Source organism: Tachysurus fulvidraco, chromosome 19 (assembly GCF_022655615.1).
Source record: "Tachysurus fulvidraco isolate hzauxx_2018 chromosome 19, HZAU_PFXX_2.0, whole genome shotgun sequence".
NCBI lineage: Eukaryota > Metazoa > Chordata > Actinopteri > Siluriformes > Bagridae > Tachysurus > Tachysurus fulvidraco.
The window spans coordinates 1,404,776-1,430,956 of NC_062536.1; the positions used below are offsets into that span (position 1 = coordinate 1,404,776).

The window sequence follows — 26,181 nt, forward strand, 5'->3', positions numbered from 1 at the left end:
TCCATGTGATATTGCGTGTCCTCTCAGTATAGCATAAAGTAGAGGCCTAATATTTTCTGTCAGGCTTCTGGACTGGTCAAATTTGTGTGTTTCCACTAGAGGTCCTCATTCTTCCCCCATGTCACGTTCCTTCTGCTGGTCATTGGCTTCATTGCTGCCACCTGTTTCCCATTTCCCTTGTGTTTCTCTGTCTGGTGTTTAGTGTTGTAAGGCCAGCCTCATGTAAATTAAATTCTCATGTAAATGATGCTGCTGTTCTACTCTGTTGCCCTTCGTAACCTTTTGTTATTTCCCCTGTTTGCCTTGAGAACCTATTTCTATTGATTACAGATTATCAACAAAGATATTTTGCCTTGTGGAATTCATTGCATGAACTCTGTGGATATCCTGTTTCTTGTTTATTGTCTTTTTTATATTTGCACTTTGGGTTTTATTAAACACTTAAACACTCCTGTCTTGGGGCTCACCGATAAGAGACCTGGCTCTGGTGATTTTCTCCTGACAAATGGCCTCTCGCTGTTTTGGCCACGTTTTAATGGAATTTTCTTAGCTTTTCTTAAGCATAGCCTGATAGTGCAAGAGTTAGAATTTTGTAATGATATCAGAAAGTTTCTTGGACAAGACGTGAAAAACTTACTTTGTGTACACTTTATACAGAAAGTAGAATTTTTGTTGATCAGTTCAAAGTTTAGGAGCAGGTTTACTAATTTTACTACTAGTGTCACCTCAAGGTGAATTTAGGCAAGACTGCTTGCAGTCATTAGATCCTAGTCTTTGACTCTCCTACGTAGTTTGGTCTAAATACGTCACACCGTTGCAGACATATCCCTTCACTTCCTGTTTGCCGACTTCTCCATCAAATTCATTTACACATTATGGGCGAATCGTCCTGTGTATCAGAAATCAGAAAAACAGGTTTTGTTCGGGTCGATTTTTCTATGCAGTGACCCTAATTTTGTGATGGTTGTTTTCGAAAAGCTGGTGGAAATGCGACATTGCAGAACTTCACATCATGGTATCCACAAAACTCGACCTGCCACACAGAATCAGAGAACAACATGTTCTCCACTGTGGTGTGGAGATATTATTTGTTCTCTTGGTGAAGACCGTCAACTATCACTGCCAAATTTCATAAGCATGCACTATGGCCTGCTATAGATGCACATGTGAAAGCATCATAATAAAAATAAGGAGCCAAGCACTATCTAGACTCACCTCTTAGCAAAATATGTAAACCAGGAGCTTTCATGGGAGCATGAGCAGTTTATTCAAAAGGATCAAATGGATTGTAATGCATCAAACTGTTGTTGAGATCTTGCCTTTCTTCTAGTACTTAAAGTAGCCTTTCCAAGATGTAAGTGAACTCAGATTTGTTTGTTTTACCTCAGTTTGTGTGGCTAAAATATTTAGGGTGGTGTAAGGGTGTTAAAGTGGTGCACACTGAGGTGTGGCCTCACTTTATGGTCAAATTTGTTCATCCATTACAGGCCTTTGACCAAAAAATATATATATATATTTTTCATCATAGTCAAAGTTCAAAGTTCACATCTAGAAGTTTCTAGAAAAGGCAGAAGAAAAAAAAAGATTTGTGAAAGAACTGCTGAATGTCTGTTTGGCAAAACAAATTAAATCTATTGGAAAGATTTACCGGCTTCCAGGAAATCAACAGAAGGAAGAATAATGATTTGATTTTTTTTGCACAGATATCTGAGATTCTCTTCTATCATTTATTCCAAATGAATTAAAACACAAAGGCGGTGGTTGCTATGGCATTATGAAGAGCTAGGAGAATGCTTTGGTACTGCAGGTAGTAGTTATGGTACATCGGCTTGCCTTAGTGAACTGCACCCCCATGCATGTGACCAAACCCTAGTGACCGGCCTCAGGATGTTGCCGTGAATAAACCTTTCACCACCACACTAAAACATACTGGTCAGAACTCCCATCAAAGCTAGCAGAGCTACTGCTGTTTGAGTAAACCAAGTTCAAACGAATTGCACAGACTCTTTCTTTTACAGTTCTCACCATGTTTCTGTCATCAGTTACTGCTGTTTTCCTGTTCACTGGCTGGTGGTCAGTACAGCAGTGGTTTCGCTTGTTTGCTTGTTGTTCTCAGAACATACCAAATTGCTGTAGCGTTTCTGTTCATAGTTCATGAATCGGCTCTGTCTCTCTTTACGTCTCTGAGACCCAGGACTCAGGGTTGTTTAACACATCATACTAGTAGCAGCTCATACTGAGGAACATGAACGCTCAACATAAGGGTTAGGGTTAGAAGAAGGGAAAGGCTTTAGGAGAAACTGTTAGTTATCTCATCTCATCTGACTCTGAATCTAATGCCCTGCCTCAGTAGTATTGCTAATTCCACAGACCCTAAACACATGGCTACATTTATTATACTGGTTCTCTGCTAAAAGCTGATGGTATACAGGAATAAAAAGTGATATTCCCACTGCTGAGCCTGATTAGTTGGTTTTATTGGTTAATTGTCACAAAATGTAATTGGCATGTTGTTCTCCTTACCCTCCGATCTTCTACAGTACCGTACGTCCTCTCACAGGAGATGTCGTTTGGGATGCTACTTGTGAAATGTGCTCTGACCCTGATAATTGCTGTTTGTGGCTATATATAGGAGAAGAGTTGGACCTTCTCTGATCTGAGCAGAGCTATCTTGACTTAAATAGCTTTAACTCATAAATAATTTCCTTCGTTCTCAGGACAAGATGCAGCTGGCTAAATTTTGGGATGATTTGAGGACGATTTTTGCTGGTGATTTAAGCGTGTGTATATTATTTATTCGTAATCTACATCCTTTAGGTCAGCGGTGTCCAATCTTATCCGGTAAGGGCCGATGTGGGTGCAGGTTTTCAACCAAGCAGAAGCCACACCAGAGTCGACTAAAAGCCAAGAACAACTGATTAAACAGATGGAATCAGGTGTGGCTTCTGCTTGGTTGGTATAAAACCCTGCACCCACACCGGCCCTTACCGGATAAGATTGGACACCGCTGCTATATGTAAACTATCAGTTAGTCTCTGTGTCTGTAAAGACTGCCTGGACCAAGTTTTAATTAGTTTTCACCAAACCACAGCAGTCTTATTTATTTTCACTGTATGCGCATCATCTGAGTATTACACAGGAAACATTTCAGACTTCACCATACTACAGTTCAGTAGGAAACAGTGGTTTTTAACTTTAATTTAACTGTTTTTGTAACATGTGACTTTAATTTTAAGTTTAGCACCATTTTCCTCTGACCTCCTTAACATCACGGCATTTTTACAGGACTGTCACTCCTTGTTTTTGTTTTTTTTTGTTATCATTGTGTGTAAACCTTAGAGAATGTCATGTGTGAGAATCCCTGAAATAATCTGCTACCAACAACCAATGTTGTTTAACATCACTGAGATCAGACTTTCTGCCACATGATTGGCTGATTTAGAGAAAAAGGTGTACAGGTGTTCCTAATAAAGTGGAAAGTGTCTGATGAATAAGAGACATTCATTTCAGCTCATTTCCTAGCATGTGTGAATCCACAAATTTTTCAAATGATCTAAAATATTGGATCGAGTCCTAGGTTTCACCTGTTTAGTCTAAAGTTGTAAAAAAGATAAAGGAACAGGAACAGCAGAGAAACAGCAAACAGCTCAATCACTGCCCAAGCTCCGGGCATAGACAATACATCGATCTGAAACATCCTGAAGAAACCACTGGTGTAGTAACATCCAGACTGTGCTCAGAGTCAGCCAAGGAAAGCAGCAGCTGATGACAGGAAACAACAATGACATCACCAACAAACCTCCACATGGCTGAAGGTATCACAATCCACCAGGCCATAATATGCTATATATAGTTTACTACATACTATACAAATCACTCATCAGCAGTAAGAGTGAGAGAGCTAGAGTGGAATTCCCAACGGAATAGAGATATGAACCTCTACCAAGAGAAGGATGGAGGTAGATGTCTCTGGATGCTGTAGCTTTATATACAGTATACACAGCTTTAACGTATAACTGCCTTTAACTCGGATTCACAAATAAAAAGGCTGCGTGGCTAACGCTTATACACAAGGCTATGCGACATGTCCAGGATCAGGTGTGTTTTCATTTTTAATGCCACAGATATCAATAATCAATGCTAGATACGTAATATGCTAATGCATATAAAATACTGGAATCTTTCCAAATATTGGAGTTTAATTTTTTCTTTTTCTAATCTTCTATAAAGAGAAAAGAAAGCAGAAGAATCGGGATTGTTCACAAGTATTCAGAGTCTTGCTTGTACCCTGTAACACACACATTTAAAAATCCTTATAGCACCGTTGTTGTTTCAAATGCAAAGTATGATCCATCTCAATCTTTAGATGTGTTTTATATGATTTTACCTTCATTAAACCCTGTCTGCATCTTGCAGTGAGCACCACAGTCAGCATGTGGATAATTATTCTGACTTGACTAACAATAAGTGGAATTTGAGCTCCTCCTAACCAGTCGACTGGTGATTATCCCTTAGTCTCGAATGGGATGGGGGGTTCCTCAGTGTATGAATGGTCAGTAGCAGGGGTGCGAGTGGAACTCAGAAGATGCTGGAATGCTGACAGATGCCCAGAGAAGAGGTGGAGGTTTAAATTAGATCTTACACCAGACAGAAAAAATACAGGATTACCATGAAATGAAAACCCCTGATGTCAGGCCCGTGTTAGACGGGGCAGTGGTGTGAACCCCACTACTGGAAAATAGTGTTTGGGGTAACAGTCAAGGCAGAATAAACACTAAGGTGGACTACTATACTGCTTGTATCCTGATTAACTATGTTTTTTTTTGCACATCTGTGTTTGTGAGATCAGTACACCACCCAATCTGATTATCAGCCACTACCATCTAGTTACAGTTACACATAATCTGATAAACAAGTCTGAATGAATATGAATGAATTTGAAGATTAGATCAGTTCACGTATACGTAAAAGCATGGGACGGATATGTTACACATGCACAGCTAATTTACTACACGGACAGGCGAACGATAGAAAGAACAAGAACAACATAGAATAATGAGACCATGCATGTGAATTCTGAGTGATCTGTGACTGTCATGTGATGTGCCACGGCTGGGAATACAGTTCTCGTCTCTTATTTTGTAGCTAAAATAATTTATCACATAGCAGAACCAACCCCCTTAGAGCATGACACTTTTTATGCTACACACAGACATACAACCATGAAGGGGTCCTGAACCACCAATCAGAATGTCTACAATGTGCCCTTGGTGCTGGATGGGCATTGCCCAAAATGGCATCAGCAAAGTGGTGAAGAGAAGCAATGACTTCCTCTCCAGCGTGGGAAGGCAGAGATATTACATCCTCTATGGAGTCAGTTGGTAGTCAGGTGGTGGAGAGAAAGTCCTCAACAGAGTCAGGTGGTGGAGCAACAACATCCTCAACAGAGTCAGGTGGTGGAGAGATGAAGTCCTCGGCAGAGTCAGGTGGTGGAGCAACAACATCCTCAACAGAGTCAGGTGGTGGAGAGATGAAGTCCTCAACAGAGTCAGGTGGTGGAGCAACAACATCCTCAACAGAGTCAGGTGGTGGAGCAACAACATCCTCAAGAGTCAGGTGATGGAGCAACAACATCCTCAGTAGAGTCAGGTGGTGGAGCAACAACATCCTCGACAGAGTCAGGTGGTGGAGAGATGAAGCCCTCAACAGAGTCAGGTGGTGGAGCAACAACATCCTCAACAGAGTCAGGTGGTAGAGAGAAAGTTCTCAACAGAGTCAGGTGGTGGAGAGATGAAGTCCTCGACAGAGTCAGGTGGTGGAGAGATGAAGTCCTCGACAGAGTCAGGTGGTGGAGATATGAAGTCCTCGACAGAGTCAGGTGGTGGAGAGATGAAGTCCTCGACAGAGTCATGTGGTGGAGCAACAACATCCTCAACAGAGTCAGGTGGTGGAGCAACAACATCCTCAACAGAGTCAGGTGGTGGAGCAACAACATCCTCAACAGAGTCATGTGGTGGAGCAACAACATCCTCAACAGAGTCAGGTGGTGGAGCAACAACATCCTCGACAGAGTCAGGTGGTGGAGCTATGATGTCCTTGACAGAGTGGGGTGCATGAGAGATGATGTCCTTGACTGAATCGGGTCCTGGAGAGAACTCATGTCTTGTCAGCCTCAGGCTTGTAAAAGGAGGCTGCATTGGGATGTAAGGGCCATCTCATGTAGGGCCATCTCATGTAGGGCCATCTCATGTAGGGCCATCTCATGTACAGTAGGGCCATCTCATGTAAGGCCATCTCATGTACAGTAGGGCCATCTCATGTAAGGCCATCTCATGTAGGGCCATCTCATGTACAGTAAGGCCATCTCATGTAGGGCCATCTCATGTACAGTAGGGCCATCTCATGTACAGTAGGGCCATCTCATGTAAGGCCATCTCATGTAGGGCCATCTCATGTACAGTAAGGCCATCTCATGTAGGGCCATCTCATGTACAGTAGGGCCATCTCATGTACAGTAGGGCCATCTCATGTAAGGCCATCTCATGTAGGGCCATCTCATGTACAGTAAGGCCATCTCATGTAAAGCCATCTCATGTAAGGCCATCTCATGTACAGTAGGGCCATCACATGTAAGGCCATCTCATGTACAGTAGGGCCATCTCATGTACAGTAGGGCCATCTCATGTAAAGCCATCTCATGTAAGGCCATCTCATGTACAGTAGGGCCATCACATGTAAGGCCATCTCATGTACAGTAGGGCCATCTCATGTAAGGCCATCTCATGTAGGGCCATCTCATGTACAGTAAGGCCATCTCATGTAGGGCCATCTCATGTACAGTAGGGCCATCTCATGTAAGGCCATCTCATGTAGGGCCATCTCATGTACAGTAGGGCCATCTCATGTAAAGCCATCTCATGTAAGGCCATCTCATGTACAGTAGGGCCATCACATGTAAGGCCATCTCATGTACAGTAGGGCCATCTCATGTAAAGCCATCTCATGTACAGTAGGGCCATCACATGTAAGGCCATCTCATGTACAGTAGGGCCATCTCATGTAAAGCCATCTCATGTAAGGCCATCTCATGTACAGTAGGGCCATCTCATGTAAAGCCATCTCATGTAAGGCCATCTCATGTAGGGCCATCTCATGTACAGTAGGGCCATCACATGTACAGTAGGGCCATCTCATGTACAGTAGGGCCATCTCATGTAGGGCCATCTCATGTACAGTAGGGCCATCTCATGTAGGGCCATCTCATGTACAGTAAGGCCATCTCATGTAGGGCCATCTCATGTACAGTAGGGCCATCTCATGTACAGTAGGGCCATCTCATGTAGGGCCATCTCATGTACAGTAAGGCCATCTCATGTACAGTAGGGCCATCTCATGTAGGGCCATCTCATGTACAGTAAGGCCATCTCATGTAGGGCCATCTCATGTACAGTAGGGCCATCTCATGTACAGTAAGGCCATCTCATGTAGGGCCATCTCATGTACAGTAAGGCCATCTCATGTACAGTACGGCCATCTCATGTACAGTACGGCCATCTCATGTAAGGCCATCTCATGTACAGTAAGGCCATCTCATGTAGGGCCATCTCATGTACAGTAAGGCCATCTCATGTACAGTAAGGCCATCTCATGTACAGTACGGCCATCTCATGTAAGGCCATCTCATGTACAGTAAGGCCATCTCATGTAGGGCCATCTCATGTACAGTAAGGCCATCTCATGTAGGGCCATCTCATGTACAGTAAGGCCATCTCATGTAAGGCCATCTCATGTACAGTAGGGCCATCTCATGTACAGTAAGGCCATCTCATGTAAGGCCATCTCATGTACAGTAAGGCCATCTCATGTAAGGCCATCTCATGTAAGGCCATCTCATGTACAGTAAGGCCATCTCATGTAAGGCCATCTCATGTACAGTAAGGCCATCTCATGTAAGGCCATCTCATGTACAGTAAGGCCATCTCATGTAAGGCCATCTCATGTAAGGCCATCTCATGTACAGTAAGGCCATCTCATGTAAGGCCATCTCATGTAAGGCCATCTCATGTAGGGCCATCTTATGTACAGTAAGGCCATCTCATGTAAGGCCATCTCATGTAAGGCCATCTCATGTAAGGCCATCTCATGTAGGGCCATCTCATGTAGGGCCATCTCATGTACAGTAAGGCCATCTCATGTAAGGCCATCTCATGTAAGGCCATCTCATGTAGGGCCATCTCATGTAAGGCCATCTCATGTAGGGCCATCTCATGTAAGGCCATCTCATGTAGGGCCATCTCATGTAAGGCCATCTCATGTACAGTAAGGCCATCTCATGTAAGGCCATCTCATGTAAGGCCATCTCATGTAGGGCCATCTCATGTAGGGCCATCTCATGTAAGGCCATCTCATGTACAGTAAGGCCATCTCATGTAAGGCCATCTCATGTAAGGCCATCTCATGTACAGTAAGGCCATCTCATGTAAGGCCATCTCATGTAAGGCCATCTCATGTAAGGCTATCTCATGCAGGGATTGATTAGCAACCGTCTGTTACAGAAAACCTGCTGCATTCATGTTTGTTTAAGCTTTCTGTCAGGGATTGGATGGTGAATGCAAGGGCAGGGATTTAAACAGAAACAGAAACAAGAACAACGTAGAACAACAGGCAGGTGGAGCGTAACAAAAGCTTGACAAGAAAAACACAGAAACTGAGGTTAGAGTAAGTGAAACACAGAGGAGTGAGTAATCTGTTCTAGGGCTGATGGGTAATAGCGTTTTTTTCAGCCATTTTGTTCCCAAAAACTGGCAATGACATCATAATGTACACCTCAGGAGATACAAAATAAACTAAGGAGAGCAGTCGGAATTAATATCTGATCAATTAAGGGTGGTGGAGATGGGTCATATGTTTGTCTGATTATTTGTATTGGTTCTTACTTTCTTCCAGTGGAATTTGATTAGAACTTTCTGAGACAGAGTGACTGTGAGTTTGGTTCCAGCTGTCCATCGTGCTGCAGGCACAGGCAGAAAGCTCGTATTTTCACCCTCTGAAAGTCACAATGAGAGCTGGAACACATTTCCAATTCATTCTCCTCACTTTAACTCCTGCTCAGGAGTAGCTCTAAATATATTCATGTCCTCATGCATCAGAATAATGTTATGTGACTAACAGTGGCCAAAGATTGCAACAGGTTTGTTATAGCACATAAGAAGACAAGGTGACTGGCTAAAACACCGTTTACTGAAGTTGGTGAAAACATTCTGCCTCTGGAGAGGTCTTTGCCACACAGACCCAGGAAGCACTAAGCTTGATGATTTGACATCAGAGCCAGCAGGGAACCTTGTCTGCTTATTACACCATTCCTTGTATTCAGCAACAGCGTATAGACAAATCCACAGGATACACCATGCGCCACATTGGTCATGTCAAACCAGCCCAGAAGAGCAAAGTGGATTCATGCCAACTAAGGGTGTGATTTCTCCTCCAGGACAAAATTTGCCAACAGTGCCAAGGCATCTCTACATGATATCTGACACTATACAGTTGACGATGGGTTTGATAACACGATATCAGTGATTACTGAGGACTCAGAGATTTATTCAGCATTTAGCTCCAATCTAAACAGTACCAGAACACAGGAGTTCATCTTACTGTATAAATGTAACAGACCATAAGCCTCTACAGACTGCCGTCCCACATCACAGGCCAGATCAACAAGTCCTTACAAAAAAGAAAAGAAAAAGAAGCAGAAAGAAAGGGAATAGGAACACAAATACCAGATACTGATGTCTAATCACAGACCGAAAGAGGCATAAAGTCAGAGAATAGTGGACACATGCATACGTTTTCTGTGTTTATGCTCATCACCTGTCCCAGAGCTGTTCCATTACCAAAGACCTACAGTCCTTCAAGTCCACATTTTGGGAGACGATCGAAGAAAGTATCTGGTAGTTGGAGTAGCACAAAATAATACAATGCTAATGCAGTGCTAATTCCTTCGAGTTCAATTTCTTTATGTTTGGTTGTATTCTTATACAGATTTAATAAGCTTGATGACTGCTTATCTGAATATCTACTGAACTATATCCCCTTGGGACAAACACACACACACGTACACACACACACACACACACACACACACGTATACACACACACACACACACACACACACACCAATGACAGAGAAAGTAGAACACTTAAGAACAAACCATCATGTTTTTCATTGCACGTGTTTGAACGAGACTTTGGGATAATAGTTTTTTCTGGAATTACTCAAAAATGAGACCAGCTGTGAAGGTTCGGTGTCCAAACATTTGTGTCTTTTTTTATCCTGTTCTCATATATTGTTGTATATAATTGGGGGCCTTTTGACATGAATGTGTGATGGCATTTTACACCCATACACCTACTCCTTAATGCAATTATTAGCCAATCACGTCGCAGTAGCATTACACACAAAATCATGCAGATATATGTCAAGAGTTTCAGCTCATTCAGGAATATGTGATTTTTAAGACTTTGACCATCACATGCTGACACATGGCCAGACTACATCAACTGAAATAAGTTTCACAGAACATGGGCTGAAGAGCCACAGAATCAGAGGCACAGTGGGCACAAACTCACCAATGATGGAGAGTTAACGGTTAAAAATGTTTTTTAATGAATCTCGAGTCATCTTCGACATGCAAGCGCTAAGGTCGGAATTTGGCTTCAACAGCATTGATCCATGGACCCAGCCTGTCTTGTGTCATGGGTTTAGGCTGCTGATGGTGTAATGGTGTAATGTTTTTCTGGCACCTAAATAACAGTCCATAATTGTTGGAATGCCACCCCTGATCTAAGTATTATTACTTACCACATACATTTCGATCATCTTATAAAGACTAGCCTCATCAGGCACCAGATCTAAATCTAACACAGCATCTTTGGGGTGTGGTAGAATGTAAGGTTTGTAGAATGAATGTCTAGCAATGTTATAACTGTTACTGAGTAATAGTGATTTGGGGCCGTATATTGTACCCTCAGTACCACTAGGGGCTTAAGTGGGCTGGAATTTGAATCAGCTATATACATTTGTAGTGTAAGAATTTTTGCAAAAATACTTATGTGTTATTGTTCTTATTTACAGTATTGTATTTTCAATATGATTTCTTATTAAATGTATATGTTTGATACTGTAATTGTTGTAAAATGAGTTCGGAAAGTATTCAGGCTTTGCTTTTTCTTTTTTTTACAGTGCATGTGCAAAAATTCCGCAGGCCTATGCAATCAAATTTTGTCAAGACATGCGTCTGATATACATCTCTACATCTTTACATGTTACCAGGAGCACAGCGGGCTCCATTACTGTGAAATGAAAGACGTTCGGAAGCACTTCCTGTGGCTGGCCATCTGGACAATTCAACAGGCAATGTAACAGAGTTTAGAGACTGGAGAAAGAAATACTCCATCAATTAGCCCTGATGAGTCTGGCGAAATCTATACACTACTTAACTGTGAGCCTAGCGTGAAACATGGTGATGGTGGCATCATGCTATAGGTGTGTTTGTCAGCAGCAGGAGAATGGTCAGAATTGGTGGATATATGAATGCTGCTAAATACAGAGGAATCTTCTCAGGTGCGCAAGCTTTATTTAGACATGAGCAACAGGCATCTTGTCTCACCACATGACTGACGGATGCTCACTGAAGCATGCCCCGATGAACGGCATATTCTGTTCACCTCCATCTTATATTCTTTCCGCTTGACCCTTTTAGGTCTTTGACACTGTAGGTGTCTGTGCACTAAAGTGTGTATTCCCCATATTACAGATATAGAATTGACAGTAAAGTTCATGACCCACTCAAATCTTGCATACACTGTATGGCCAAAAGTATGTGGACACCTGACCATCACACACACACATACGTGGTTCTTGTCTAAACACTTACCACAAAGTTGAAAGTACATAATTGCATAAAATGTATTTGTATCCCGAAGCTGCTTGTCTTGTGCAGCATTAAATCAATATAATTAGACATAATGCAAGTGTCTCTTCCTCCTCTCACTCTCTTTTCTCTGTCTACCCCAGGAACCATGTCCCTGAACTGTTCGAGTGTAATTCTAGCAGTAATTGAAGGTGATTGTTCCTAAGGCCAGGGACAAGGGCACTGTACTGCAGCCTGGGGTTTGTTACTGTATCAGTTACAAAGTTAACCATGCAGAAAAACACTTAGGAGGCTCTTAGTACTGCACATGAAATATTATATCCCAAATAACACTATATGTGCATTATAGATGCATTATGTATATTCTCAGTAGTACAATATTATATGGTTACTGTCTAGATGAAGTGAACAAATTGAAATAAACATGAAATAAAAATCATACCCTGCTGTATTTCCATACCACTTTCTTTCAAAGTAAAACATCCATAAACGCTCATGTGCTCAGCTCTAAAAATACGGCATTCAGGCATTTCCATTCAGGTTATCTGGATGTCCCTCAGTGATGAAACAGCAGCATGTTAACATATTAAATCTCAACCAGGATTTTGCAGTACATACGGGGAAAAGGTTAATGGTTTTGTTCCATTTTTAGGCTTAAATTAAAGACTCAGGAGTGAACACATCAATCTTTAGAGGTGTGACAAGAGTCCACTGATGGCTTCTCACAGTCCACTGTGGATGGTCAGGCGAATAAGTCCTGTGTTTAGTATTCTATCTGTCTGAGGCTGTGTACATCTGTACCTTCAGTAGCCCACATGTGCACTAACATCAACACTTTTTTCTTTCAAACCCAACCTTCACCTATCACTAACGGTCGGCTTAGATGGCCCTGATAAATGACGGATACATAATGTTTGCTTACACTTAAGTTGTGAAGTGATGAAATCATAGGTGATGGTTTATGATTCATGTCCCTGCTGCTAGTAACAGCAAAATAATCTATAAAAATGTCAAATAAATATTTTATAAACATGTTTTTTAAAATAGTCGGGTGAGTCAAATGAAAACTGCAGGATGTACAGTACAGGTGTCACAAAAGTGTTTGAGTTTTCGACATAATTTTAATTTCTTAAGGACCGTTTATGTTTGTATCCTATGAGCCCTGTGTAAAATAACATGCAGTAAGTAAAAGTATCTCAAAAATAGACACATTTCATAAGATTACAAGGAATAAAGAGCAAGATTATTAAAACCTAATTGACATTTTCCCCATTTCAAGCTTTACAGTGTCTTGTTCTGTTTCCACATCATTTTGCTGATTACATTAAAGAACAAAACAAAACGATCTGCTTAATGAATAAGAAAAAATGGTCTAGTGATAATATTTCGTTTTACTGCAGTTCGGTTATAGGAAAGAGTAGGTACATTTTAAATAAATAAATAAATAAATAAATAGATAAATAAATAAATAAAAACACCTGTAAATGAACGAACTGGCTGGAGACCTGTTGTGTATCACAAAAGGAAGGAAAAAAGGTTCATTTCTGGTGTCTCCATCAGATCAGTGGCTTCGTTTTGCATTGAATCTTTTCTATCTGCACCATGTGTCGGTGTCGGTGTGTGTCGGTGTGTGTCGGTGTCGGGTTGTGTCGGTGTCGGGTTGTGTCGGTGTCGGTGTGTGTCGGTGTGTGTCGGTGTCGGGTTGTGTCGGTGTCGGTGTGTGTCGGTGTGTGTCGGTGTCGGGTTGTGTCGGTGTGTGTCGGTGTAGCAGCAGCACTGACCTCAATCACAGATCCACCACCAGTTTCATCACTCACTGAGTTCTACCAGTCACCGGATTGTGTACGCGAGCCTGTGGTCTCTGTGCTGATCATACCGAAATAAAACCAACAAGTCAATTAGTTATGATTACAGCTTGACCTAAATAGTGCTGGTTATGTGATGTCGCCCATTTGTGTGGATCCTCCGCCGTAGATTTGGAGAAATTAAAAGTGATGCCGACGGTCAGCACGAGACGCACATGAGAGCCTAATATGGAGATCCTCATAGAGCTCATAAGAATCCGTCATACGAGTCATGTCTCCTCCCTAACAAGACATCCATATGGCGCGCGCACGCACACACACAGGCACACACACACACACACACACACACACACACACTCACGCACACACACACACACACACACACACACACACACACACACACACAGGCACACACAGGCACACACACACACACACACACACACACACACGCACACGCACACGCACACACACACACACACAGCTAGGGAAAAAAACCCAAGTGAAACGTTACCTTGATGGTTTTCCAGGGTTTCCTCCGGTATATACATGGTTTGCTCTCACTGAACATAGACGCAGCTCAGCTTGTCCATCGGTACGGTGAAAAAAAAAGAAGCAAAAAAGGCTGTAAAATAAAAAAGGGGGCGGTAGAAAAACATCCCAAAATCGAAAAGAAAATGAAAAATATGAAGGAAAGAGGACGAAGACACTCAGGTTGCCCCTTTTGTGGGTTGAGTGAATATTACCTTATTCCCATGATGGAGTTAAAGACAGGGAATAAATATTGACTGGAGTCGTCTAGGGGAACGAACCAGTGCATCCTTACAACATCCGGGCCCTAGATAAGAACCACAACACGAGCCCCACTTGGGCCGATGATAATCGAAATATCCTTTTGTCTTTCTCTCGAATGTCTTTAAAACTGGACGCCGCATAAAAAAGGACAACCGCCGAAGTAGGTTAAAATAACCGAATGCATTCCAGGCCGAAGATTAAAGTGTTAACGGGGTTAAACGTTACCGCTGTGATCGATTCCCATCTGTACTGATCCGATAACACAGACTACGTGTACTGTGTAATCAGGAGATTCGTCCTTGCTCTGTTCCGAGGAAGCGAACCAGACGACTGCAGTCGCCGACGGCCCTTTTCACCAAACGCGCTCTGCTGCTTCAGTGCAGTGATGCTTGTCTGGGGAACGAGCCTGAGACCGAGCTCCCTCCTTCACTCCCACTCCTCCTATGCAGACCTCACTGACTGCTTCCAGATGTTCCTTTGCTACAGAACAGAATAAATAGTGCACGACTTTCCAGACATACCATCTCGGGGGTGGGACACTACAGAGTATTATTATTATTATTATTATTATTATTATTATTATTATTATTATTATTATTATTATTATTATTATTATATACTGATATTTTCCCCACAACAATTATTTTAATATGCCAACATTTGTTTTTATATAATTTGTTTATGTTCACTTAGCTATCAGTGCCAGAGTCACTGACTATACCAAGGCCTGGCTTATGCATAAGCAAACAAAGTGGTTGCTTATACAGCAGGGGCCCGGCCTGGTCATGGGAAAGTGGAAAAAGGATATTAATAGGATAAGGGAGGACCTGCCAAAAGAAAAAAATAAATAAATAAAAGAAAGAATACATCAATCAGTGAATATAATGAAACACGATTTAAACGTCATTTGTACTGTATTCTTCAATCAAGTCGTGAATTTGTGCCTTTGAAGATTATTCTATTGATTTATGTCTTACTCTCTCACACAGTCGGTGCTTATCAGGTGTCAGTGCTCCAGCTATCAAACCATGCACACACACAGACACTCGTTCACACCTAGCGGCCAATTTATCCTAGCCAGTCAACAATCTATGTACTTGGGAAATGGGATGAAACCTGAGAAGCAGGAGGAACCCACATGGACGGGAGGATAAAACTCCACACAGAAAAACATCCAGTGAGCATCAGTGCTGTGGCTGGAAGAGAGATGATGAGAGAATTTGACATTCTGGTCTAAACTGACAATAAGATTGTTTGCATCTGAGGTGGACAGAAAAACATCTCATAATGCTGAACCTTGATTTGGATGGACTACGACAGCAGAAGACAAAGTCAGGTGCCAATCCTGACAGTTCAAACAGGAATCCGAGGATACACTAGACACAAGCTCACACAGGGCATTTTCTTTCTTCCTCATCTTCATTGCTATGGACCATCGAGCATATTGAATCTTGTGCTGTTAATATTGTCTACATGGGCTCAGTTGGGAGGGTTTCAGCAGTGAAAAAAACACACATTGTGTTGAAAAAACACTACCAGAACAAGCAGTGCATCAGAATGGAATAAACTAGTGAGAAAAAATAAAAATGATCAGAATTAGATATTCTTAGCCAGATCAGGGAACTATATCAGGTCATGGAAAACTACCTCCGCAGTCAGGCATACTGTATTAGATCATTCCTGCTCTCTTATAAGGAGATTCCATGTGGAATCCATAATATTTAACTCAGACAATACTTAGATCAGGCCAAACTAGTGGCTCAAAATGCAAGCAGATTGTTGATCTAAACCATTTTCAGTCTGAAATCTGTTTTCAGAGAAAACTACTATCCTTACAGAGCAAATATTTCTGAGGAAAGCATATTTCTGAGGATATCTGAGGTTAAATATGGAGTAAAGAGCAGAAAGTGCCATTTTAATACTTGTATAACAGCTAAAGGTCAACTAATCACCAGGCTAATATTTTCTGGAGGGACTCTCAGTAACTGATGAGGAAATGTTCTTTAATTCAGACCATTAACACACCTCTAACCACTACACTACCATGTAAAAATTTATTCCTTAGTTTTTCATGATTAAATTAGTTTCATGTTATTTTTGCTTATTTATGCTTCCAGGATGTATAATTGTCTGTACTTTGCTCAATCAGATGTATTTGTTCTCTGTGTCATAATGTCTTGTGTTTTTCTTTTATCTGACTTACTAACAGTACTTAGGACTTTTGTTCATCTGGGGAACATACAGTAAGCCCCTGGCAATCTTCCAGCATCTTTCATGGATGCTTACTAACTTCTTTTCAAGTTTCCATATGTATGTATTCAACCATCTACTGATGAAGACTGAGGAAGACTTTGCTAAAGAGGTGCTTTGTGGTCACCATACAGTGACCTGCTCTTGACACCGGACATAATTAGGTTTGTAGGAGATATTTTTTCCTCCTTTCACATGATTTTCATTGTGAATAACAGCAATCAGCATGTCGAGTAGTATTCCCTATGCTTCCAGATGCATGCTTTGACACTAAAACTCTCTCTCTCTCACACACACACACACACACACACACACACACACACACACACACACACACACACACACACACACACTACTATCATCTACACTCCCCTGATAAGCGAACAATTCAGCATCCTCAGTGATGTTACTGTGAAGCAGACAACATAAGGTACATACTGTACAACCGAATCACAGAATGCACTGGCCTACCATCACAAGGCCACAGACAAATACAGCACAAGTTTGATCATCTCTACAACAGAGCATATGAATCAGAGCTCTGTATTAGCATGCAAAATAAAAACTCATAAAGGAAAACACCAAATGCAAGGAGCTTGTCAGATTCTGAGTTATCTGAAAGCAGTTGTGTTAGCAATAGAGATACGAGCTGGTGTCATTAGCTTATATTTCCCATCTTTGCCTTCATGACTCCCATCAACCTAAGACTGCTCATGATCTTTGCGATACTGGTGCTTATTAGCAATCCAGTGTGGGCCTTTAGGGCTTCCTGTTTATCATTATTTATCATTAAATATCCCACATAGCACCTACACTTGCATTCGCAATACACTTAGCTGCATATACAGTATATTCATGGGCAAATGAAAGTGCAATCTCATTTTTATACATGTTTTTTATTTATCAGTGCCAAAATAATAATTATTACAATATAATAATAATTATAACAGAATCATCCTCATCTGGGTGACTCTACAATAAATAGTGTAAATGTAATTAATGTCCTTTCTACGACAGTTTATAACAGTGCAGACGAGAGCTCCTGAGGAACTAATGGGTCATCGTAAACTCTGAGTTCAGCACAGACCTGATTGCTGATAATGACCAGAACATACAGCTGACTGACACAACATTGGTACAGAAGAAGACATGACAGTCTCCGGGTGGCTTCATACACAACAACCCCATGTGACACTGATGACCATGTAGATCAATCCCTGGCAGGGCGACCACCGGGTGACGAGACTCCAACCAGGGGTAAAACATCAGGATTGATCAGCCATGACCGCAGAGAAGCAATTGTTCCTGCTCATCAATCGTAGAAAGGTTATAAGCCCATGTACACCCATGAAATTCCCCATTCTACAGTGAAAATGATTGTTTCACACGGTGTCCCTGCAAATCCAGTCTAAGGTCAAACACTCGGAAATATAAAGAAAATCCCAAGCCCTACATGTTGTGACCTACAGACATCTATTAGAACATTAATTTTTATGTACAGTACAACCAGAAAAAGACTGAACATGTAAGGCTTTTATAGAAATGCAGCTAGGAAAAAAAAGCCTCTTCTTTTAAAACTCAATATGGCAGCACAACGTAGGTTTGTTCTGGAACAGTATCCTTTGGACCGTGCATGATGGAGATGTTTGGTGATCATGCACATCACCATGTTTAATGAAATCCCAGCAAACCATTTGTCAAACCAATTGGTGGAATATGAACTCTACTACAAACAAAAATCTTCATTTCCTTGTCTGAAACTGTGCCGTGTAACAGGACAATGTTCCCAAGCACAGCATCTGGGATTCAGTCCAAAGTTGTGCGCTTTGATCCTTATTTTTCTGTTATTAAAGATAGATTATATTGATTGATGCAGGACACTCAAATGTAAGAAAATATTAAATAGTTATTGGTCCAAAACTTCTGAAGGGAATTGATTTTCTATGCAGCTCATCATAATCCCATGTCAGGATATTTAGGTCAAGAGAAAACTCTGAACCGTCTAATGGCCCAGTTCTGTTGGCAGAAAGTTTGCACTACTCTTGGCCAGTGGTGTGTAGCATGTCTCAAAATTCACTGGCTGCCCCAAAAGCACCAATGTGTCCTCAATCGAGGTCTAATTCAAAAGAATTCGGATGGACCTCATTGGGCCATTGAAACAGACTGCATGACAGCAACACTTTGTGTTACTATTAGTGGACTATGCAAGGCAACACCAACCGAATGGGGCATCATATTTATCGCTCACATAAACACTTTGTGAACTATACAAATATTAGAAATTAAATTTATTCATAACAGCCACATTTGGATGGTTTTATCAAACAATTTTATCAAACGCTGGAAAATATAATTCAGAAGTTTATGCATAATGATGCTTGCAATTTTGTATGTAAGCAAGTGGCCCATTTTTGATCACCCATTTCTGCAGTGTGATTGGTCCCGTAAGCCTCCCTTGTGGTCTACCTTATTGAATTACCGTATGGGTGTAAGCCTAAAACAGAATACATGAGTGGTGTCAGTGGAGCTCACAGATCTCATCCTTGATATGGGGAACATCAAGTAATCCCACAGTCCTTAAAGTGTCCATGTGCAGTATGGTGTGTATAAGGTGTATAAAGTGGTACTGTGCTGTGCAAGTCCAGAGTTAAAGTGACAGTCCAGAGTTAAAGTGACTCCTGCTTTGTGCTGAAGTCCACTATCAACTCTTTAGTCTTGCTGAAGTTCAGGAGAAGATTGTTCATCTCTCCAGGTTTTTAGTCTCCTGTAGGAAGGCCGTCTCATCGTTGTTGGAGATTAGTCCCACCACAACAGTGTGGTCAACAAACTTGATGATGGTGGTGGAGTTGGAAGTGGCCACACAGTCATATGTGTACAATTCTACTGAGGCTAATTATATTACTGGTATGTACCCAACATTTGTAGTCATTCTTGTATAAACAGAATTTTCCTCCACAATGTTAAGGAATAGTGATTGGCTTTTGTGAAATCAGAAAGACATAAAAACTTTTCAGTTTTATAAGTATATAGCCAGGGTTTCCATAAGAAATGTCCATATTGCCATCAGTTGGTGTCAAAGGGCCAACATCATTTATAAGAGATTAAACATTGAGCTTCAGGAGAGCAAGTGTATAACCGATTATCATAATACTATAGACAATATTTAGTAGTTCTGCATCATTAACAACTAATCTCACTTAGGATACAGAGGGTTTCCCCTACCTGCATAGGCCTATGCTTTTATAGGCATGTTTTGACTAGCTGTAATTCATTTAGTTAACTACACAGTCATATATCACAGTTTGTTTGACTTTAGTGTGTATTTGTACTTTCAACCTTGTGCAACATAGCTGTTGGCACTTTTTAAGTTAACTCTAACCACAGTCAGAGAAGAAGTTGGAGCAGGACCCTTACCTGCATAGGTAAAAGCTGTGATATGCATCAGAATATTAAAAGTTTTCTGTAGTTTAGTTTGTTGTTTTAGTTACCCTTCACTCTATATCAGTGTGTTGCTACTCCATGTGCTACACCCTGTATTATTTAACAAGATTTAACAAGACATTGTATCTCTAGAGTTGCGTTAAATGAGCAATTTTCTCTACGCTAAGTGGATGCAGGTTGCTAAGATTTTGCAAGGTGGTTGCAGCGTTAGTTCAGATAGTTGCTAAGGTGTTGCTAGGTGGTTGCTAGAGTATTTCATGTGGTTTCTAGGGTGGCGTTTTTTTTTTTTTGTAATCCATGTGGCTGCTAGAGTGTCACTATATAGTTGATATGGCATTCCAGGTGGGTGTTAGACTCAGAATAAGTCGTTGCTATGTTATATCAGCTTTATGATGGATTACTTGTTACGATTCTTTAAATATGGTTTCTGTGTGCAATGTTTTGTGTAAAGGTCCGATTCGCAGCCTGCCTAGCTTGTCTGGATCCCACCTTCACCTCGATGACATCATCACTGAACCCTATTTTAAGAACAAGAAGGAAAGCGAGGAGGATGGAGATAGTAGTGTGTTTGGAGTATTGTTAGCAGATTTGTTGTAAATGTGGTTATGTAGAGTTCTCTGTTCTGGTTTTGACATTGACTTTAGTTTTCCCCTGTTGACATTGTTAGATGTGTTATTATTTTCTTTATATATTTACATTTTCATCATTTAGCAGAAACCCTTATTCAGAGCCATTTGCATTTTTTTAAATCTCATTTTTATGCAATTGAGAAACCAGCCTTGCCCAAGGGTCCAACAGTGTCAGTTTGGTGGATGTGGGAATTAAACTCACAACCTTCTGATTTTTAGTCTAACACTAGGCTAGGCTATTACATTTCACTATATATATAGGAAGCCATTCTTACTAACTATCCAACTCTACAATGAGGTTGGGGAACAAACCGGACACTAGCGTTTGATGGATATGTCTATTAATGTTGCATACCCAACTATTAAACTAAATATTCACACAACTGCTCATCACACATGTCTAGCTTAAATTGTTAACCCTGGCAACCCATAATATACTTCCTAATCTGTACAAATATTGTGAAGCATTACTTCTACATATATAGAGTTTATTGTGCAGTTTAAGTTTTGTCCTCCATTTTGTTCTTGTTATGTGGCCATATATCCCCATGGGAATTAATATAGTACTCTCTCTCTCTCTCTCTCTCCCTCTCTCTCACACACACACACACACACACACACACACACACACACACACACACTCACTCTCTCCCTAACATAGACATAAATATAAGCATTTAACCTAACAACTCAACAAATAACAAAAGAAAACACAGCACTTAAATAGGCTGACTAAACAGGAGAGCACAATCAAAGAAGGAAACTGAGCCAACAACAAAAGAACAGTGAAAATAAAAGAGTTATGCTGGCCTCTGGTGGTTTGGGAAGAAATTGTCCATGGTGGGCGTGACCTAGCCCTCCTTAAGACGTGGCTCATGAAGCTCCAAAATTGGGATCGACGATGCCAACTATGAAGAGGCCCAACGAGGAATTGACACTGATTATAGGGCCAGAGGTGGCTGTAACGACCAAGGTGATGCCATACGGTACAGCTATTATCACAGTGAGACCCAAGGGGTAAGAGACAATGAAAGTGAAGCAATGAGGTAGAGTGACATCTTCAACTAAGCAGAGGGGTTAAGCAATGGCCCCAGAGGCAATTAATTTTTGTATCCATGGTTGACTCAGAGGCACTGGCTCTGGATGCACTCATACCTCGTGCCCCAAAAAATGCTCTTCACCAATGATGTCACTTGCCTCACCCTCTCTTGCTCCATGCACCTCAAGACCACTCTAAACAGGTCTATAAATTCTGCTCTCCCTATTACCTGTGTCAGCTTCCCTTTCTCTGCATTTATATCTTCTGTTAAATCCCCTTGACAACAGTAGCCTACAGTACAAGTAAAGGTGCGGGTTCAATGTGTGAAAAAAGCCCTTACTCTGACCTAATAGTCAAGGGGCATAGACATGCACTGTCCTGAACCTTACTGCACTCCACTTACTATCCACAATTTATTTTTTTCTGCCTCTGCCTCCAGATCTTTAACTCAGGTATATCCACTCCTGGAGGCTTCTGGCTTATCCTCAGATCCTGTTCCTGGCCTGAAACCTGTGATCTATGGCTGCTTAGGAATTTCAGTCCCCTCTTGTTGAGCTGGGTTGGTTGTCATCCCAATCACTCCAGGGCTTTTACCCAAGTCATGGGTGTCCAGCAACTGCTCCCAGGGCTATGTTCCAAGACCATCAAGGGTTCATCTGGAGTTGGAATATCCTTTCCAGGCTAAATGTCTTCACCTGCCTGGCTCCAAACAGACTCAAGGCTCTTACTGAAGCTGTCCTGATCCTTCTGCAGAATGTTAGCTGCTGCATCCTGGGCATCCTGTGCCTTTCTTCATTGCAATCCCACTACTACCATATTCACCAATCTGCTTTCTCCCATTGGCTCTGCCTTGCTTGAATAAAGCTCTGCTCCACCTGCTCAACTTCCCAGAGAGCACATGAAGCCAAGGTGCATGCATTGAGCCCTTTCATGAGAGGCACTGGTGTTATAGTTGCTCCTTGGCTGCAGGCCTCTGTCACTGTGTACTCTCTGCTCTGCATAGTCATCATCTCCATCCAATGTAGGCCATCTTTGAATAGCTGAGCATACAACATTTCTAGAAAGTACAGAGGCTGGCCAGAGAAGTCAAAGTTTAATCTCCACTTGTTTTTCCAGATCCCAAAGCTGCTACAAAACTTTTTTTTGCTGACATGGAAGAACATTATCTTCCCAGGAACGCTCTGATGTCTTCCTCAATCACAAATGAGTTCTACAGGTGTACTGTCAATGAAACTTTATCCCTTAAACAGGGGCAGAAGCCAAAAAGCACTTCTACCTTAGTTTTTCAGGAGCACAAACTGAAGAAGGCAGAACAGTCCTTGAAAAAGTTATAGTAATATCCACGAAGCCAGATGATAAAAAATCGTAGGTAGAAGTCTTGAATGCTATTATCTGCCAATACTACACTAGATCTTAGCCAAAAGGCAGAAAAGTAATACTGCTAGTAGTAGTAGTAGTACTTACATATCTTGGTCAACTTTCATCTCTTCCAGTCTTTCAGTTAAATACGAGACTGTGGAAGTCCTTTTAATAATGGATCTTTCCAATATAATTGTCCTACCATTAAGGTTTTACGGCAAAGGGCTCAAGACCTCATACCATCTTCATAACCCTATGAGTGCAATATGAGTGTGTGTGTGTGTGTGTGTGTGTGTGTGTGTTTTCCATTTGGACTTTTCAACTTTCCCTTTGACATTTTAAATTAGATTTTAATTAAATTTTAAATTTAAACAATATTCACCACGTTTTCTTAGGGTCTCACTTACAGCCCACCAATATGGTGATGCTGAGGACTATAGCAGAGCCAGGGCAAACATGAAAGAGGCATTAGAAAGTTCAAGCGTGCACATGCACTTTTCATTGAGGAGCACGTCCGCAGCAGCTCTGACCCCAGATGCATGTGGAAATGCATCCAAACTATCACTATACCACACTATACCACAAACCTACTGTACAGCCTCTTCTGACCAAAAGTACTCTCCTCCCAGACAAGCTCAACCTGTCAGGATCCAGCCCAGACTTTGGCCACGTGCTTTTGTTTATGCTCTGTGTCGCTTGTCTGCCCCGCCCTTGTCTCTTCCTCCCCGCCTCTGCACACCTGTTCCTGATGTGTTGGTGCTGTGTATTGTCTATGGCTGGGCGAAATCCTTGTTGTCCTACTGTATGTCGTCTTGTCATGTTTTGTCGAATCCTTGTCACTGTTTCGTGTTTTTATTTAAGAAATTCATTTTATTTTACACTATCCTGCATTTGGGTGTTTTTATCCATGCATTGCTGACAGAAGGATTCTGCCAGACCAAGACCCAGCAGGATAGCTTAGCCTGGACCAGCTTATTGTGGGAGCATTTTTTTTTCCAGAATGTTTTTTTTCCCCTGGACTTTCGTCATTTTTTGTGTGTTGGACTAACCCTAACCCTAACCTTGCTTCCCTAAACATCCCTTACCGTGTGTCTTGCCCCCTCTCCTGGACCTCGTCAGGATTATCATTAAGTAGGGATTGGCGCGTTTTGAGCTGTGCCTCGGGAGGGTACTGACAGGATCCCTAAACCTAACGCTAACCCTAACCCTTTCCTCCCAGACAAGCTCAACCTGTCAGGATCCAGCCCGGACTTCAGCCATGTGCTTTTGCTTATGTTCTATGTCACGTGTCTGCCCTACCCTTGTCTTTTCCTCCCCACCTCTGCACACCTGTTCCTGATGTGTTTATTGTGTTGTGTATTTAACCGTGCCGCGTTGCCTATCGCGATACGGAATCCTTGTCCTCCTATGTCGTCTGGTCATGTAGATGGTGCCACTGTGATTGGTCATGAATCGAATGAATGAATGAATCGGTCTACAGGGAGGAAATCTAAAGACTGTCAACATTGTGTTTTGTTAACAACCACAACGCCAAAAATACAATAGGGCTTGTTGTGGAATTGTCTTGTATTGCTTGTCCTGCACTGTCTTCTTGTCTTTTGTCTCACACTGTTTGCACCAGGTTACACAGATGCACTTTGTGTGTCCATTTATGTATATTATCTGTACATACACTGTATATGTTTTGATAAATTACAAATCAAACCAAAAAACCCGTTCAATCCACACTCCATGCAACAGTAAATCATAACCTCATACCACAGTTGTTTCCCCCACATTAACAGAGTACACCACACGTATGAGGTAAAGGAAACCCAACGGTCATTAGTTGGTCAAAAGATAAATGAAACAAACAAGAAAACAAATAACCAAACAAAACACACTCTCCAATATAAAATCACTTTTTCCACTTCAAAGTACCAGACCCAATTCAACATTTAAAGTTATTTCTCACGCAACCATTAAGACCTCAATGCTTTCAATAAAAGTAAAAGGTAATCATGCATCATCTGTAAAAAGACAAAGAAAATACAAATTGATGATTGCCATATATCATATTTAACAACCTTAAAAACACAAAAGAATTACACAATAAAAACACAAATTACAATATAAAAAGCTTTAAACCAATTCTCCCTGCTACTTAATTTGATTAAAATCAGTACCTGTACTCATCACTCAACACAACTCCCATGAGGACACTACAACAAAAAGCAAATAGAAATATTAAAACTAAACCAAATCCTACAGTAAGCATAAATCACAACTCTTACCTTTACAATTCAGTTCTAGGCTGCTACACTGTTCATAAATTAATTGGTCTTTTCATCTGCTGTAACACAGCCTTCAACACCAAACAGTTTTTCTTAGCACATGGTACACAAAGAGGAAGTCACCGAGTTTGACTTCCTTTTATACTCTCTTGACTCCTGGGATTTGTAGTCCACCTAATTTGTAGTCCTACACCTTCTAACCCATTACATATCTATCTATCTATCTATCTATCTATCTATCTATCTATCTATCTATCTGTCTGTCTGTCTGTCTGTCTGTCTGTCTGTCTGTCTGTCCGTCCGTCCGTCCGTCCGTCCGTCCATCCATCCATCTATGAGACACAGCATGTAGTGCTAACAGATAGTTGCTACATAAATTTGGTTATGCAAAGCAATGAAAGAAGCAGCATGAACTTCTAGCTATATGTGGTAGCCTTGTGGTTAAGGTGTTAGACTACCACTTGGAAGGTTGTGATTTTGAATCCCAGGCCAGGTTGTTTATGAATATATCATTGAGGTTGATTAATCATTTCACAATATTTGTGCAAGTATGTTCTAGAATGACAAAGAGTGATAGAATAGCAGCCTATTTGCTCTTTACTGATTTTATACCTTGGATATCCACCCAAATTGCAGCATGATCAAGAGTTGAGAATGATCAGT

General features: G+C 41.3%; 2 protein-coding genes and 1 pseudogene across 5 annotated transcripts in view; 1 reads left to right on the forward strand and 2 right to left on the reverse strand.

Moving 5' to 3' along the window:
• The window catches only part of cacna1c (calcium channel, voltage-dependent, L type, alpha 1C subunit), a 134,056-nt gene extending 119,038 nt beyond the window's left edge, over positions 1–15,018 (reverse strand). For 2 of the 3 annotated variants that reach the window (XM_027179159.2, XM_027179156.2), the window contains exon 1: positions 14,247–15,017. In XM_027179159.2, coding sequence (XP_027034960.2) covers positions 14,247–14,283 — 37 coding nt within the window. In that variant the 5' untranslated portion in view covers positions 14,284–15,017. Of the gene's footprint in view, positions 1–14,246 lie in introns of all 3 variants that reach the window. The other variant, XM_027179155.2, reaches the window with a different exon arrangement.
• Positions 1–26,181, reverse strand: part of LOC113663787 (NACHT, LRR and PYD domains-containing protein 12-like) — a 631,994-nt gene that overhangs the window by 239,289 nt on the left and 366,524 nt on the right. The window lies entirely within an intron of this gene.
• The window catches only part of LOC113663806, a 589,387-nt pseudogene that overhangs the window by 143,959 nt on the left and 419,247 nt on the right, over positions 1–26,181 (forward strand).